General features: G+C 38.1%; 1 protein-coding gene, 1 long non-coding RNA gene and 6 other non-coding genes across 16 annotated transcripts in view; 1 reads left to right on the top strand and 7 right to left on the bottom strand.

Moving 5' to 3' along the window:
* The window catches only part of LOC126582591 (cysteine-rich receptor-like protein kinase 44), a 106,699-nt gene that overhangs the window by 26,176 nt on the left and 64,711 nt on the right, over positions 1-15,812 (bottom strand). The window contains exons 1-2 of one of the 9 annotated variants that reach the window (XM_050246744.1): positions 11,065-11,258; positions 61-3,064 (exon numbers count right to left, since the gene is read on the bottom strand). In XM_050246744.1, the coding sequence (XP_050102701.1) occupies positions 61-1,369 (1,309 nt within the window). In that variant the 5' untranslated portion in view covers positions 1,370-3,064; positions 11,065-11,258. The other 8 variants (XM_050246746.1, XM_050246747.1, XM_050246757.1 and 5 more) reach the window with 8 other exon arrangements.
* Positions 1-15,812, top strand: part of LOC126582601 (uncharacterized) — a 72,968-nt gene that overhangs the window by 23,208 nt on the left and 33,948 nt on the right. The gene's annotated exons all lie outside the window — the stretch shown is intronic.
* Positions 2,405-2,512, bottom strand: LOC126584062 (small nucleolar RNA snoR97). The gene has a single exon (XR_007609980.1). It is a non-coding gene; the product is annotated as a small nucleolar RNA snoR97 (small nucleolar RNA).
* Positions 2,803-2,917, bottom strand: LOC126584047 (small nucleolar RNA Z278). Its single transcript, XR_007609963.1, has one exon. It is a non-coding gene; the product is annotated as a small nucleolar RNA Z278 (small nucleolar RNA).
* LOC126584045 (small nucleolar RNA Z278) lies at positions 3,063-3,176 on the bottom strand. The gene has a single exon (XR_007609961.1). It is a non-coding gene; the product is annotated as a small nucleolar RNA Z278 (small nucleolar RNA).
* LOC126584033 (small nucleolar RNA Z223) lies at positions 3,235-3,327 on the bottom strand. Its single transcript, XR_007609951.1, has one exon. It is a non-coding gene; the product is annotated as a small nucleolar RNA Z223 (small nucleolar RNA).
* LOC126584072 (small nucleolar RNA U36a) lies at positions 3,385-3,473 on the bottom strand. The gene has a single exon (XR_007609989.1). It is a non-coding gene; the product is annotated as a small nucleolar RNA U36a (small nucleolar RNA).
* Positions 3,720-3,816, bottom strand: LOC126584078 (small nucleolar RNA snoR134). The gene has a single exon (XR_007609994.1). It is a non-coding gene; the product is annotated as a small nucleolar RNA snoR134 (small nucleolar RNA).

Genomic DNA, 15,812 nt, shown 5'->3' with positions numbered 1-15,812 from the left:
TCAGGATAACATTAAGATTAACGGCTCCAAGTAAGACATGAATAATCATTCTCTTATTACGTTTTTTCTCAATGTCGGAAGCTGCAGCTCTGATGTATAAAATTCTTCCATCACCATCATTTGCTTCAAATTCTTGCAGATTCAAGACATCTCCATGCCATATTGAACATCCATTGCTGCTGTCATAAACATAAGCAGTGCACTGGCATTCATTTAAGCAGGCTGATCTACAACTTTCAAAACTAAGAGCGCGTTCATTTTGGCTATTTTCAAGCAAGGACTTGCTATTTTTTTCTAGAAACCCGTCTCCCGTAGCATTCCCACACTTCACACTGGTTCTTCTTGAACATCCACCAGAATAAATCTGCAAGTCCCAATCACTCTGCCGGTTTGGCTCAAAGCCCTTCAAACATTTGCAGTAGTTCAAGGATGTAGGTTTGCAACTGGAGAAAGCCCCACAAAAAGCATAAACATCACACTGTCTTGGTTGAGACCAAAACACATTCCACTGCTTGGAAGCATCCAACCATGTTAGTTGCTGAACCTGTCCCGAGGCAGTCATCAAGCTTCGAGTTACAATTTTAGGATTGTTAATAGAATATGTGAGATAACTTTCGTTCTCATTCCTAACAGAACTATAATTGAAGTCATTAAATAGCCTCAATTCAGGAACCATGTTGAAATTACGCAAACTTTCATTCCATGGTCCGCTGGTCCAATACTGTCTAGACCTATTCCACAAATAGATACATGAATCGCCTTCATCTGGGGCTAGGTGAAGAGAGTAAAGACCTGGTGCAGGATCCTCCAAATTCTTCCATGAAGTCAGAATTTGGGAATGATTTGTAATTTTGTTGAATCCAAATTTACCTCCTGGTAGCAAAGTATCAGTTGGATGATCAAAGCTTTGCCATAAAGGCTCTAGTGTATTATTACTAGAGCCCGCTTTCAAGACAAGGTTTCCGCTGTCCAAAAGAACTGCTTGTACAGAACCAGAATTGGTGGTGGAGTTTAAATTTGTTGACCAAACCGGGGTTTTGGACTCGTCAAACAGAACTAAGTTACCATCTAAGATGCTCAATGCCGAAGAAAATATATCAGAAACTGGTATTTCCCTATTTGCTACCCAAACAACAGTCATCTTAGATACTACTTGCTTGGAGTACCATATGCCTATATAGTAGTTTGAAAGCTGACCTGGTTTGAAGAAACCTAGCTCAAACATCCCACCAGCAGAAGCAATGGTTTGATCGCCGGAGAGAGATTGGTTTTCACTGATAGTGTCAGCTGCTAGGGAAACATGGGACTCGAGAAATACACACACTAAAATAACGGAGAACACGAACTTTGAGTTTGGTTTGGTATCCATGGCTGTACAAAGAATTCAGCAGGCAGGCAATGATTTACCGTATGGATGTTACTGGAACTTAACCTATATGCCCTTAAGTCAACTATTCAACCCATCAGACAGTTCCTAGCCGGCACATTAGACTTTGTACTTTGTAGAAAATTCTATGCATTAAGTCAACTGTTCAACCCATCACACGCAGTTCCTAGCTTGTACATTGTCCTTCCTCTGTCAAAAGCTTCTCCTAGTATTACGCTTCTGTTCAAATTCATCAATACTCCACTGTATACAATGTGCAAACCCTGGAGGCATCACATATCCAAAACCCGAGAAGAGATGGAGGTATGTGTTACAATAAGGACATGTTCAAGTTAGATTGCGTCGACTGCAGGCTAATGTACCAAACTAAGCACTCATGCTCGATACAAATTATCATAATCTTTTCCAATCCATACAAGTTTTACCAACAAAAATTGATACAAAAACAGAGATACGTTGATAATTTTCAAATTCCAATTTACCACACGTCTGTTTTTTGGTCTGAATTCCAATCAAAAGACGGTACAACATAAACCCATCCACACATGACGAATCCAAGGTCATGATTTCCACGCGCCATTTTCTCCACCAATCATCCTCTTGTTTCCATGCTTGTTTGTACCACTTGGTACTCCTGCAAACTAATTACTCACTACAAAATCTAAATCCTCCAACAACAAAAAGATCAGCTGGGAACAACAGATAGGAAGGAGTCCATTTAGCGGGCAATTCAAAAACCAAAACCATTGACAAAGAATTCACGGACGACCCTGAAAACGGCTGGGAGAGGAAGGGTTCCTTTTTTTAGGGTACTCCCCCATGGAGACAGGGTGAGGCCTGTAGGTTTTAGAAATTATTATCACTATATTAATTACTTAACCCCAATTCAGTTAATAGAAGTATCCAGCAGCAGCTATTGAGCATACATATCAATTCATCACAAGAGTCGATTCCAACAAAAAATTAGATAAAATTTAACAAAAATCACAAAATAAATGAAACAAAATTAGTGCAATTAGATGTAGTGTTGTTGTTTAACTCCAGTCTTGACCAGTAACACAGGATGAAGCTGATGACAACACTCTAATTTATGAGTTATTTCAGACCCTACACCTGATCGAAAAAGGATAAGGGTATAGTTGAAACTCAAAACCAACATTTAAACACAATACACAACAAAACCACATGACTGCAATGCCTCAGCTACATTGTTTCTGTCAAGGGATCGTAGTTTCCATGAGTAGGTTCTACCTGCACAAATGCAAGTTCTCGCTTCCGCTACGCCTCAAACACGTTGGATTGTAACATCATTGACGCCTAAACATTACTTAATCCGAACAAAATAATAAACCATATTCAACAACACAAGCAATTAGGACAAAAACAATGGATTTTGATGCTGATGAAGACTTAAAACCTCAGTTAAATCCATTAATGTCATATGCAATGTAGCTTCGCCGAGGGGTTCTCCTTGTAAACAAGGTCTCAGCTCCACTACACCTCAAAAAAGCGGATTGAATCATCACAGGCCAAAGGACAAGAAGATATCACCAAAATTTAACACACCAATCACAATCAATTAATAACATACCAAACAACAAATCTAATCTTAGACAGACAACAAACCAAACAAGTAACACAAAAACATTTTACTAGGAGGGTAAGTAAGATTAAAACCTCAGCTAAATCCATTGAATTCATATGAACGCAGTTTCACTGAGGGGTTCTCCCTGTAAACAGGGTCTCAATTCCACTGCACCTCGAACAAGCGGATTGAATCGTCATCGGCACCACCAAAAACACAGAAATCCATAACACTAAAGAAAAACAAAATCAAATTAATAAACAGAAGGCTCAGAGTATGAAACAGCTCTCTCAATCACGAATTTTCTGAAGCAGAACTGGCATAAAGCTGTAAAATTTAGTCATCACCGCCAACATTAATCAACAAAACCCAAAAATGTCACCGACCCAAATCAGCAAATCAAAAACTTAAATGGCTCATATCAAGAAATTCAACCATTGATTATCACATTCTACTTCATCGATTGCTCTCAGAAGCGCGGATAATTTGTATTCATTGCCAAAAATTCACAAAACAATATCAAAATACATAAAAAAAAAAAATCCAAATTCTGAAAATTTAGTGGACGTTTTTAGTGGCAAAACTATGAGAAGAGAAAAACCCCCACGTTTGACACCGCAGTAGGATCTGCGCCTCCATGACTAGCTCTGTTTTCGGAGATTGTTCAAAAACAGGCTTAAGGTGTGTCGAGGCGCATCGGATCGTACGCTACTGAAAATTGATGAAAAGATTTAGGGTTTTTGTGGGAGATGTAGCGGTCGATTTGACACAGATAAGCCGTGGAGTAAAGCGAGGCTAAACTGCAACACTTGACGGCGACGGCGGCGTCAGAGGGAGGACGCTTTCCGATGTCTGAATTCGTCGAAAACGGACGCATTTTTTATGTACGTCCTCCGTATATATACCATACTCATGTTGTCTCTCTCAAAAACAAGTTTAACTGATTTTCTTTTTTCTTTTTCTTTTTCTGTTTGTGTTTTTGGGCTCGTCCCGATAAAGAATCAGCACAATCATGGGTTTCAAGGTTGTGGAGATCAATAATGCCGAAACTGGCAGTGGAGCTTTGTTCGAGATTAAACTGATGTCCTTACTGATGCTAATTGTAATCAAACTGACTCTTACATTGATGGTAATTAGACTCAAATTGATGATATTAACGTTGTTAGAATGGTGCATTCGTTGGTTGATCCACACTCTTACGTTGGTTTGTTTGTTGACTTATAATTCCTATAATTTAGAATTTCCTCTTTAAGATGGATCCCCGTGTAATATGAGTAATATGAGAGAAATATATTTGTAATCTTCTGTAATTATTCTTTCCTATTTAGTTAGAATTAAGATTGTATATTCTACATTTTCCTGAGAAGAATAAACACATCATTCAAAGCATTCTCTTCTTGGCACCAGAGCCTAGTTTAAGAAAAAAACCAAAAGCCGTTCACTGTGTGCAGAACAAAACTCCTAGTCGCGCACCAGTTGTGCTACGCTGTCCGACCAGCGAGCGACGCCGTCGTTGCTGACCCGAGTCCACCGCGCCGATCCGTATCTATCATGATCCACTGCTGCATCGCACCTAGATCGAAGCTTGTGTGCCCTGTAGCTCACGAACCGACATCGAATCATTGCTGCTGCAATACCGACATCAACCCAGTTGTCGATCAGCTGCTTCTACTGCTAAATCGACGGGAACACCTCTCTTGAAATCATTGCTACAAACCAATCTGACTGAAATCAATTTGAACCCTTCCCATTTGCACTTGCGCGTGTTTTGAAAGCCCCATGAGGAAGAAGGAAAAAAACAGGAAAAAAAAAAAGAGAAAAGAAATAGAAATAGAAAAAGAAAGAAAACAAAAAGTAAATGATTGTTTTTTATTTTGAGTTTTTGAGGCCCACGGTTTGTATTGTTTTTTTATCTTGAGTTTTTGACGAAAACTTCTTGTGATTAATATGTGCAGGTGCATTTAGGATGAATACTACGTGTTAAGGGTTGAATGATTTTTTCAAAAGGTTTCACAAAACTTAATAAGTCATGCATATTTAGATTTGATCTTAATACCACAGACGGATTGCATGTTGATATACGTATATATTGGGAGTCTAAGAAGGCATATATTAGGAAAATCTAACCTTCGAAATATGCATGTATATGTCATAATTAATTGGGAGGACTATATAGGATTGTTAATGTGATGGCGGATCCTTAGTGCTTTCTTAATTTGATTTCTACAAAACTATTTCCTTTTTTCTCATTTTTAATAGAGAAAACTAATGAAAAGAGCTTGAAAACTTTGAGTTTTAACGATAATGACAAAATAAAGGGTGAAGTGAATAGTATTAGGATTGACTTTTTAGTGTAAAAATGTGATTTTTCGTTAAAGTGAACTGTACAATGAGCTTTTCGTTAAAGTTCCCTTTTTAATATTGCAGATTGGTTTACTTTTATTAATTAAATTCGTTTTATTACATTAGGTCATGAAAATCAATCATCTCAATTTTTGTTTTACAATAATTAATTGAAATTTGGTTTGTTTCGAATTATTTAATAATTCATGTGGAAACTATTTATACTACAATATCTTTGTCATTTTTGCAAGTATTATATGAGTTTTTAACACTGTTACGTGCGTGGTAAAATCCCTATCACTGGAATTTCCCTATTTGTTACCCAAACAACAGTCCTCTCAGATACCACTTGCTCTCAGATGCTACTTGCTTGGAGTACCATATACCTATATAGTAGTTTGAAAGCTGACCTGGTTTGAAGAAACCTAGCTCAAACATCCCACCTGCAAAGACAATGGTTTGATCGCCCGAGAGAGATTGGTTTTCGCTGATAGTGTTCAGCTGCAAGGGAGATGTGAGACTTCCAAAATGCACATAATAAAATAACGGAGAACTCGAACAATAAGATTGGTTTGGTATCCATTGCTGCACAAAAAAAAGAGAAGCTAGAATTTAAACTATACTGTATGAATTCCAAGTCAACTATAAAAGGGTCAAGGGTAAATGAACCTTGACAACGAAAATCTTGTTTTTCTTGATATTTAATATTGATCAGTACGTAGCTGCCATTACGACCATGTCTTCGTAGAAGGTTTTTTTATTTATATTTATTTATTTATTTATTTATTTATTTGTCAAATAAAAGCTATAGAAAATGGCATGAATATGGGTCCAGATACAATGTTACGTTCCACTTAGTGATACGATTATTATATAAGATATTACCATTGAAACATTCATTATATCCATGTATGCAAGATTTAAATGTAACTTTCCGGACTACTCAGTCAAACGTATTAGGATCGAAAATGTTGAACTTTTGTTCCTTCACTTTTCAATGATTTTGACAGTAAAATTATATTATATTATATATATACACTAAAGAGTGATGTTACTTTTACCTCAATATCTTATCTTTTCATTCACCTTTTAATGAATTTTTTAATTACAAATTTGTCCATTTACAAAAAGACTGATAAGGACATTAATTATCTTGTTTTGCTTAATTTAAAAAAAAAAAAAAAAAAACAGGTTGGGTATGGGAGACAATTTGTCTACCTTAAACCTTAACTCATATTTTTATCTCATTTCATTCAGAGAAAGTAAAAAAAAAATAGCAATAGGCTTAGAAGATGACTTTTTCATTGAATAGGTAGAAGATGAAGCTTATGAAGAAGAGGTAAAAGATTATGTTTCCATTGAAAATGTAGAAGAATAATTTGTGTGGGTCATTTGAATTTGTCTATCGTATTTTTAAATTTGTATTTGTCGAAATATTTTGAATTTGGATACCTCTGTCGTTTCCATTTGAATTTGCAGACCTTAGTGATTTTCATTTACATATTATTTCTTATATTTTTTAAGAGACAATTTTATAATTTCATATGTACATATATATTAAAGGTTATTTTGGGAATAACAGTGGTGAGAAAATAATATTTTAATTTTTTAACTTTTTAAGATGAGGGAGATTATAACGTGGGTGAGAAAAATAAGATAATGGGGTAAGTCTTGTAACTCTCGTACTAAAAGAGAAACTTTCAGGTAAATTCCCATGATGTCCTTATGGACTCAAAACACTGTTACTTTTACAATGTTCTTCCGTTTTTGCCCTTTTTCATCTTCTGTTATTTCATGTATGCCGCTGTTATCCACGTGTTGACGGTGGATGTCTCTCGAACTCTCCAGGTGTGCTTTCATTTCGATCTCCTCTGGGATTGCTGCCACGTTTTCATTGCTCTCAGCCTCCGACTGCAAATGGAGTTCAAGCTCCTCCTCACCGACCCTCCACCTCTTCCTTCATGCACCACTTCGAATCGAATCACTCGCTATCTCTCTCCAATTCATCCCATTATGATTCCACCCAATCCCATTCCTGATGGCATCGAAGTCCAAATTCCTCTTCATTGGCGGCACTTTAAAGATCATTGTCTAGGCCAGCGCCAAGGCCGGCCACCCCACCTACTTTCTGGTCCGAGAAACTACCCTCTCTAACCCGAAAAAGTCCAAATTTCTCGAGAACCTCAAGGATCTGGGCTTCAATTTTGTCCTGGTTTGTAAAATTTCCAGCATTTTGTAGCTTTTTGATCCGATTAGCCAATTGGGTTTTGCTTGATTTGAGTGGTTTTTTTATTATTTATAATTTACAGGGTGATCTGTACGATTATGAGAGCTTGGTGAAGGCGATCGAGCAAGTCGACGTGGTAATCTCGACGGTGGGGCACGCGCAGTTGGCTGATCAGGCCACACATGCTATAGAACTTACCTGGGTGATGTGCTTTGAGGTAAGATTGCTCAAGGATGTGTTCAAATAAGATTAAATTCATGTTCATAATTTTGGTATAAATGTAAATAGCGAATTTCCTTTCGGTTTTCTTTTTTTTTTTTCTCTCGAGGACCTGACCTTCTCTGTTTGCTTCCACTGATTTAGGGTTTAGGGCTGTATATTTATTTCTTTTGTGTCAATTATTAGAAAGAATGCACTGGACATGGAAATTCTTTGGATTTACAAATGGTTTTTCTGTTCAAATTTTCTTTTTGTTTTGTTTTTGTTTTTAATTTGTAGCCTCCGATTGGGTATGTGGGTGATTTTGATTTTTCTTTTGGGGGCTTTTGTTTGCAGTTTTGGAACCGCTCTCTGCTCATGCCCTATGATAGCATTGGTGACCTCCCTTTCAAAAAAAAAAAAAAAGATCTTTTCAGTAAATAGGATTTATGAAATGCTTAATTTGGGTCTGGGGTTGCTTTTTTCTCATGATAAAATTTGGTGTGTGCCATCCGGAACAGTTATTGGGCATTTTGATGAGGTTTGTTGCGGTAAAGGGGGCGGCTAGGAAAATGGTGTAATGGGTTTTCAAGAATAGCTATGCGGCTTGGAGGGATGAGACGACTATGGTGGTTTTGGTGCCTGTGGGAATGAATATTATAGGTCCATATTTTTGGGATAGGCGTCAGAGGCTGCGGTATGGGTGGTTGCTTATCATATGAAGGTCACCAATGACTAGTAGGTTTGATTTTTTGCCAATTTCTTTACTGTTATTCCAGTTTTTTAATAATTTTAAAAAGGCGTCATGGCTACAAGTGATGAGCTGGAGTATTTTTTTCAAATAACTATATTACATTTGTACTGTATGCATGCGTAAGAAAAATCCAAATCTTACTACATGATCTTAGGGCTGTGTGTTTTGTGTTTGATAAACCAATGCATTCAGAGAATACGAATCGTTGCGTCTGGTTTGGATATGTGTCTATGGTACCCCCATTTCAAGGCAAATGAGAGCGCTTGACGATGGTAACCCAATGGCTTTCTTCGTTGTTTTTCCTCAAAAAAAGTATCATGCGAAATTAAGTGTCGATTTGCTATGTATATTTTGTCGGAGTTACGCTTTGATGAGCTTAGATTCCTATAAGGTTCAATATTAAAATGGCATGAATATGCACAATGAATGGTTTGAGAGATGTTATTAGTGGTTTTGCGAGTGGTTAAACCTTCTAAGCCCTATGCTAAGAAGTCATAAGAGTCTAATCTTTTGTTTGAGAAAAGTGAGGATCCAAACAAGTTGAAAGGGAAAGAACAAACATGTATTCATACAACTATCTAATTCGATCATGTGTTGTACCATAAATCTGCACATACGATTGGATTTGCAACAATGGCAATGATGGGAAGCATTATATTTAACTACATTTGCAGATTGTACTGTAAATCAATTTTAATATTATGGGAATTTGGAGTCAGCATATCACTTTCTGCAAGACTAAAGATTGGTTTATAATAGATATGTAGATCTTCTAGAGGATAAACACTTCATCAATTCAAAGTAACATTAGTTTCTACTCAACCACTGCATGCACTTTTGGACCATTTTATATGTGAATTGGATGAGAAAATGTTTAATTTTTGTGTGTTTAGATGAGTACCCAAAATAAAACAATTCTGTCTATTGAGGATATCATTGCTCTGATTGGAGATGAGGGTGATGGAGTTATTGGACAGGAAAATTTTAGACTATTCTTTCTTCTTCCTTCCATGAAATTATAGTATCACATCAGGATACGTTTCGAGATATCTTAGTGCACTTAAAACATGCCTTAAATTTTGAAATCTGACATCATTTTGCGAATCACATTTTCTGAAGTCTTCTATGCAAAATATCCGTTGGAGTCAAAACTTGTTACTCAACCCGATCTTCTAACCAGAATAAATCTAGAGGCATCCTTGAAGTCCCTTAACTATTTTAAATAGATATCCTTATACGATCAATCCCAGCGATGTTGTATGGCACAGAATGTTGGGCGGTGAAGCATCAACACGTACACAAAATGGGTGTAGCGGAGATGAGGATGCTTCGTGGGATGTATGGGCACACGAGAAAGGATAAGATTGGGAATGAGGATATCCGAGGTAAAGTAGGAGTAGCCAAAATTGAAGGAAATATGAGAGAAAATCGGTTCCGGTGGTTGGACATGTGCAAAGAAGGCCTACTGACGCTCCGGTTCGAAAATGTGACTACGGGACAGAGGTTCAGGACCGAAGGGGTAGAGGAAGACCTAGGAAAACTTTGGAAGAGACCCTAAGAAAAGACTTGAGTACTTGGATCTAACGGAGGACATGACACAAAACTGAGCGCAATGGCGTTCTAGGATTCATATAGCCGACCCCACTTAGTGAGAAAATGCTTTGTTGTTGTTGTTGTTGTATCCTTATACGATCAATCACATGTCAGCCGCAATTGGCCGACTGTGAAGGTCACCAACTACTCAAGCAAAACCCACCTTAGTTAACTTATGAGCAATGTTTTAAACGCCTGTTAGGTGTATATTTTATGTTAGAAAATAATGTAACGATTATACCTTCATGAAAGAAGAGGTAGTAAAAAAGAAATAGATTTGATGAAGACACAGAAGCGAGTGAATCATATAGGCAGTTTGTAAATTCTTAGACCATACATCCAAACCGAACGCAGCATCAAAATTCTTTTGTTCCTCAACTAGCATTTCTTTTCTTCTTCTTCCCTCCTTCATTGACATCCTCAACTGAATACTTCTTCGTTTAATAGAGTTGCAATAATATTCCTATACATGTTGTCATACCCCCATGAGCTTGCCAAAGGTACTGACTGGTTGTTGATTTCAGGTTCACGTGCAAATGTGACTGGCGGGTCAAGTTCCATAAGGAGGTGGAAGCTGAAGAAGAATTGGCGTCACCCTTCAATTTTTCAACCAAAAAGAGGTAACCTTTATAAATGATTTATACGAGCTGTTCTGTTTTGTATCTCTGAAATTTGAGTTCTTTGACCAAAACCATGAATAGTGATTAGTAAATATTTCCCATTTTGTTTTCTAAGGGCCATTTGTGTTCTATTTGGGCTGTATTTTGAGTCATGTAATTCAAATTGCAAACAAAAGGCTATAGAAGATAAATCCAGTAGACAAGCGCTCAAGGGAAAGTTAAAATTGAAACTACACTAAGTAATGTTAAATATTTAGTCTAAATCTGAAGACCGAAAATAAAAATGACTTGGAAGCTAAACTGAGTAGAGTTAAATTTTTAGTCTCAAATATCCTTAGGCGGACATAAAATTTTGACCCCAACATCCACAACAACAACAACAACAAAGCCTTTTCCCACTAAGTGGGGTCGGCTATATGAATCCTAGAACGCCATTGCGTTCGGTTTTGTGTCATGTCCTCCGTTAGATCCAAGTACTCTAAGTCTTTTCTTAGGGTCTCTTCCAAAGTTTTCCTAGGTCTTCCTCTACCCCTTCGGCCCTGAACCTCTGTCCTGTGGTCACATCTTCGAACCGGAGCATCAGTAGGCCTTCTTTGCACATGTCCAAACCACCGTAACCGATTTTCTCTCTTCTTTCCTTCAATTTCGGCTACTCCTACTTTACCTCGGATATCCTCATTCATAATCTTATCATTTCTCGTGTGCCCACACATCCAACGAAGCATCCTCATCTCCATTACATCTACGTGTTGATGCTTCACCGCCCAACATTCTATGCCATACAGCATTGCCGGCCTTATTGCCGTCCTATAAAATTTTCCCTTGAGCTTCAGTGGCCTACGACGGTCACACAACACGCCGAATGCACTCTTCCACTTCATCCATCCAGCTTGTATTTTATGGGTGAGATCTCCATCAAATTCTCCGTTCTTTTGCAAGATAGATTCTAGGTAGCGAAAACGGTCGCTCTTTGGTATTTCCTGATCTCCGATCCTCACCCCTAACTCATTTTGGCCTCCGTTTGCACTGAACTTGCACTCCATATATTCTGTCTTTGATCGGCTTAGGCGAGGACCTTTAGATTCCAACACTTCTCTCCAAAGGTTAAGCTTCGCGTTTACCCCTTCCTGCATTTCATCTATCAACACTATATCGTTTGCGAAAAGCATACACCAAAGAATATCATCTTAAATATTAAGTTTGTGATCTTCGCTAGATTACTTCGGTCATTAGTGTGGATAAGTATGTAAATGGATAGAGACAGGAAGTAAACATAAGATGTACGTGGTTCACCCAGATTGGCTACGTCCACGGAGTAAAGGAGTTCTCATTAATTGTGAAGGGTTTACACAGTATATAGGTTCAAGCTCTCATTTAGTGAGTACAAGTGAATGATTTAGTACAAATGACATTAGGAAATATTGTGGAAGAATGATCTCGTAATCATGAAACTTTTAAGTACCGAAGTGTGGTATCGTCTTCACTTGCCTTATCTGTCTCATAGGTAGATGTGACATCTTCTTTGGAAGTACTCTTCCTCCCTCCATGGGTGGTATCTTTAACTGGTGGAGATGCATAAGGTAATGTATCAATTTCACTTGATGTTTACTTGTAGTTTAAGGCTTGGTCAAGCGCGATACAAACCATGTAGTAGGAGACCCCCAAGTCGCCGAGCTAGGGGATCTGCTGAAAGAGGTGACAGACAAGGTAAGCAATCAGAGCTCCAAGCAATCAGTCCCAGATCAGAAGTTTGATTTCGAGTTCCGGCTGATTGTTATCCTTCTCTTTATCTTGCAGGTAGCATGAAGGATAAAGAGAAGAAAATGAGAAAAGGTGATATGAGATACTTTTGCTTTTGAAGAAGTAACTTTCCACAAGCTTATTCTTGAACTAAGCTGGAGGGTTTTCTTGTTTCCACCAGAGTATAAGGCCGACTGAAGAATTTGAGGGTCAAAACAAGTCCATCAAATCTAGAGTACGTTCGACCCTGCTGATATGGGATACTTTTGCTGTTGACAAAGTAGTGGATGTATCGGCACGTGTTCTGTTGCGCTTGTCTCCACATGCTTCCTTGTATCCTTCTCACTTGCCCTATTTGTTCCTCAGGCAGATGTGGTATCTTTTCAGGAAGCATAAGATGTTGAAGATGAGTACTCGAGAGCAATGGGGTTCCAGGCAGTCAGTTCCGGACTGGAAGTTTGATTCCAAGTGCTGACTGATTGCTCTCTTTCTCCTTGTCTTGCAGGTAAGAACAAGGCCAAAGGAAAAGACAGGGAAAAAGCATGATATGGGATACTCTTGCTTTTAACCCTGATGATATGAGATATTCTTGCTCTAGTGTAGCTTGTTTGCAGAGGTATTCTCGGGGGGGAAGAAAGCTGATTATTTCGAGAGGCTTCGTTGGGAGTGCCTTCTCAGATATGAGGAAGGGTTGAGCATTTTTGCAGGTCTGCCTGTCCGTTAAGGATGGATGTCGACATATATAGGAGTCTCCCTAACAAGGAGTAATACTATTCTTTTACCCTGCTTGGTCATAGCACGGTAGTGGGAGCTGCCAGCTTCACGTGTTTTAACTCTGTCACAGCACTTTGAAAAAGTGGTGTGTGGTATCTGGAAAGCTGATGTTACGTGTGAAGATTACAGACAAGCTTTATCCAAGGAGATCTGGCTCTCGAAGTTGAGAAAGCGGTGTGAGGATTACAAACAAGCTTTATCTAAGGGGCTCTCGAAGTTGAGAAAGCGGTGCCTCTTCGGTTTTTGAACAAGCAATCCTGTCGGGGATCTGTCTCTCGAGATTCGGAGAATGGTGCCTCTTCGATTTTTGAGAAAGCAATCCTGCTAGGAGTCTGGCTCTCGAGATTCGGAGAGCGGTGTCTCGTCGCTTTTTGAGAAAGTAATCATGTTGGGAGTTTGGCTCTCGAGATTCGGAGGACGGTGCCTCTTCGATCTTGAAGCAAGCAATCTTGTTGGGAGTGTTTTCTCGAATGTGAGTAAAGGTTAGGCCTGTTTGCTAGTCTACCTTGCCACGGAGCACAGAGGTTGACCCACAGGGACTTTCCAATTATCCAGCAATGGTCTTGTTCCTTTACCTTTGTGGGTAATAATATGATAGCTAGACCTTCAAAATTTATGTGTCTAAACTTTGTTAGTGCTGTTTCTTTGCTATTCTTTTACCCTTCTTGGTCATAGCGATGTAATGAGAGCTGCAAGCTTCACGTGTCTAAACTTTGTCAGAGATTTTTGGCAAAGTTATCTGTGGTACCCGTGAGCTGATGTTGCGTGTGGAAAGTGAATGATTGAACAGTAACATTCACGTGCTTTCTACTTCACTAGAAATCTTCGACAGAATGCCCGTAATTTCCGCAAAGTTGAGTGTGCATGTGACAGGTGCTGATAAGGCTGAAAAAACAGGTGCCTCTTCGATTTCTAAGATCGGCCCTCGTGGTCTCTGAGCAACCCAGCTTTTGAGAAAGCAAGCGCCTCTTCGATTTCTGCAATCGACCTTCGTGGTCTTTGAGCAGCCCAGCTTTTGAGAAAGCAAACGCCTCTTCGATTCCTGAGATCGACCCTCGTGGTCTCTGAGCAGCCCAGCTTTTGAGAAAGCAAACGCCTTTGAGAAAGCAAACGCCTTTTCGATTTATGAGCAGGCGCCTCTTCGATTTCTGAAGCTCCATCGAGTGCGGATTTTTATAGAGGCTGGTATTAAGTTCCAAAGCACACTTGAATCTCCACCAGTAGAAGCTCCCTTCTTGCATTTCTAAGATCTTGATTTGTCCGACCTCTTTTCTCTTCAACACCTTTGAAAATGTCTGGCCCCTCCGACCGTCGTTTTGACTTGACCCCAACATCCAATTTAATTAATTCAATTCTGGTGAGTGAGTTAAGAGTGTTTCTATGACTGTATTACTGTGTTTGATAAACAAATGATGAGTTGGAAATAGTTTCTTGCTGATGTTTTTCTTAGGTGTACTAAATTGGATTTTGGTTTGGTTATTTCTGAACTTTTCACGTGACTTTCATTACCCAATAGAGAATATGAAAACCCCAACCTTAATTTCGTAAATTGATTTTGGGACATGCAAATGAAATCGGGCATGGTAAAATCTTGCATGGTAAAGTTATGACAACTTTCCCTTCGTCTGTATACTTTCATTCAATTTAATTCAAATTCAATTTATATGCAATTTAAGGTGATTCAATTCACTGAGTGATCAAATTCTGTTTTTAATTTCCTCCTTTTTGATTTTTTAGTTCAATGTTGTCGTACAAAACAAAGGAGATACCATTAATGGAGTTATGGATTTGGATGTCTTCAGTGGATTAAAACTGGATTTTTTTAACTTTATATAGTTGTAAACATATGCAATTTAGGACGAGATAGAGCCATAGGTTACGAAAAAGTCCTTGAGCATCCCCAATTTGTTTTTCTTGAGCATCACCAATTTTTGTAATGTAATATACGAATGTAAATAACACTTGATTAACATATGGATGTAACACGTATATAAACCCCACTTCTTAGCATATATGTTTTAGCACTTTCCACATCTTCAACAATGCTTCAAATCCCGTAGCAACACGCGGGTACATTTTCTAGTGTATTAACTATTTGAACACCGTCATCATATTTTTACTCCGTTTGGTGTACACATCATTTTCTTTCTAGATAAACTTTATTTCTTTGAAGTTTCTGCGGGGTGCATTCCAATTTAACCCTTTAAATGCTTGTATAAAACTTATAGTTATCATGGTAGTTCTATTCTAATTTAATACATTACTAGCCTTCATGAACGCGCGTGAGCGTGTGTAGAAGATATTTTTTAAATCACGACGTGCTACGCACAACTTACTACACACAACTTACACGTTTTAAATGCATTTATATGCATAAATTAACAAAATGAAAGTCAAATATTTGAAGTAAATAAATAATCTTAGATCATGCTAGAAGAAATCCCTCATAAATCAATTAAAGTAGTTGAATTCACATAATAAAATCGGTCTCTATAGAATTTACAATAAGAATAGAGAAAATAATATTTAATGAACAATTGATTAAATCACATTATTGCTAGTCTATTGTGAAGCTAAAGCCCACCCCCTCT

Source organism: Malus sylvestris, chromosome 9, assembly GCF_916048215.2.
Source record: "Malus sylvestris chromosome 9, drMalSylv7.2, whole genome shotgun sequence".
Classification (NCBI taxonomy): Eukaryota; Viridiplantae; Streptophyta; class Magnoliopsida; order Rosales; family Rosaceae; genus Malus; species Malus sylvestris.
This window is presented reverse-complemented; position numbering and strand designations above follow the sequence as displayed.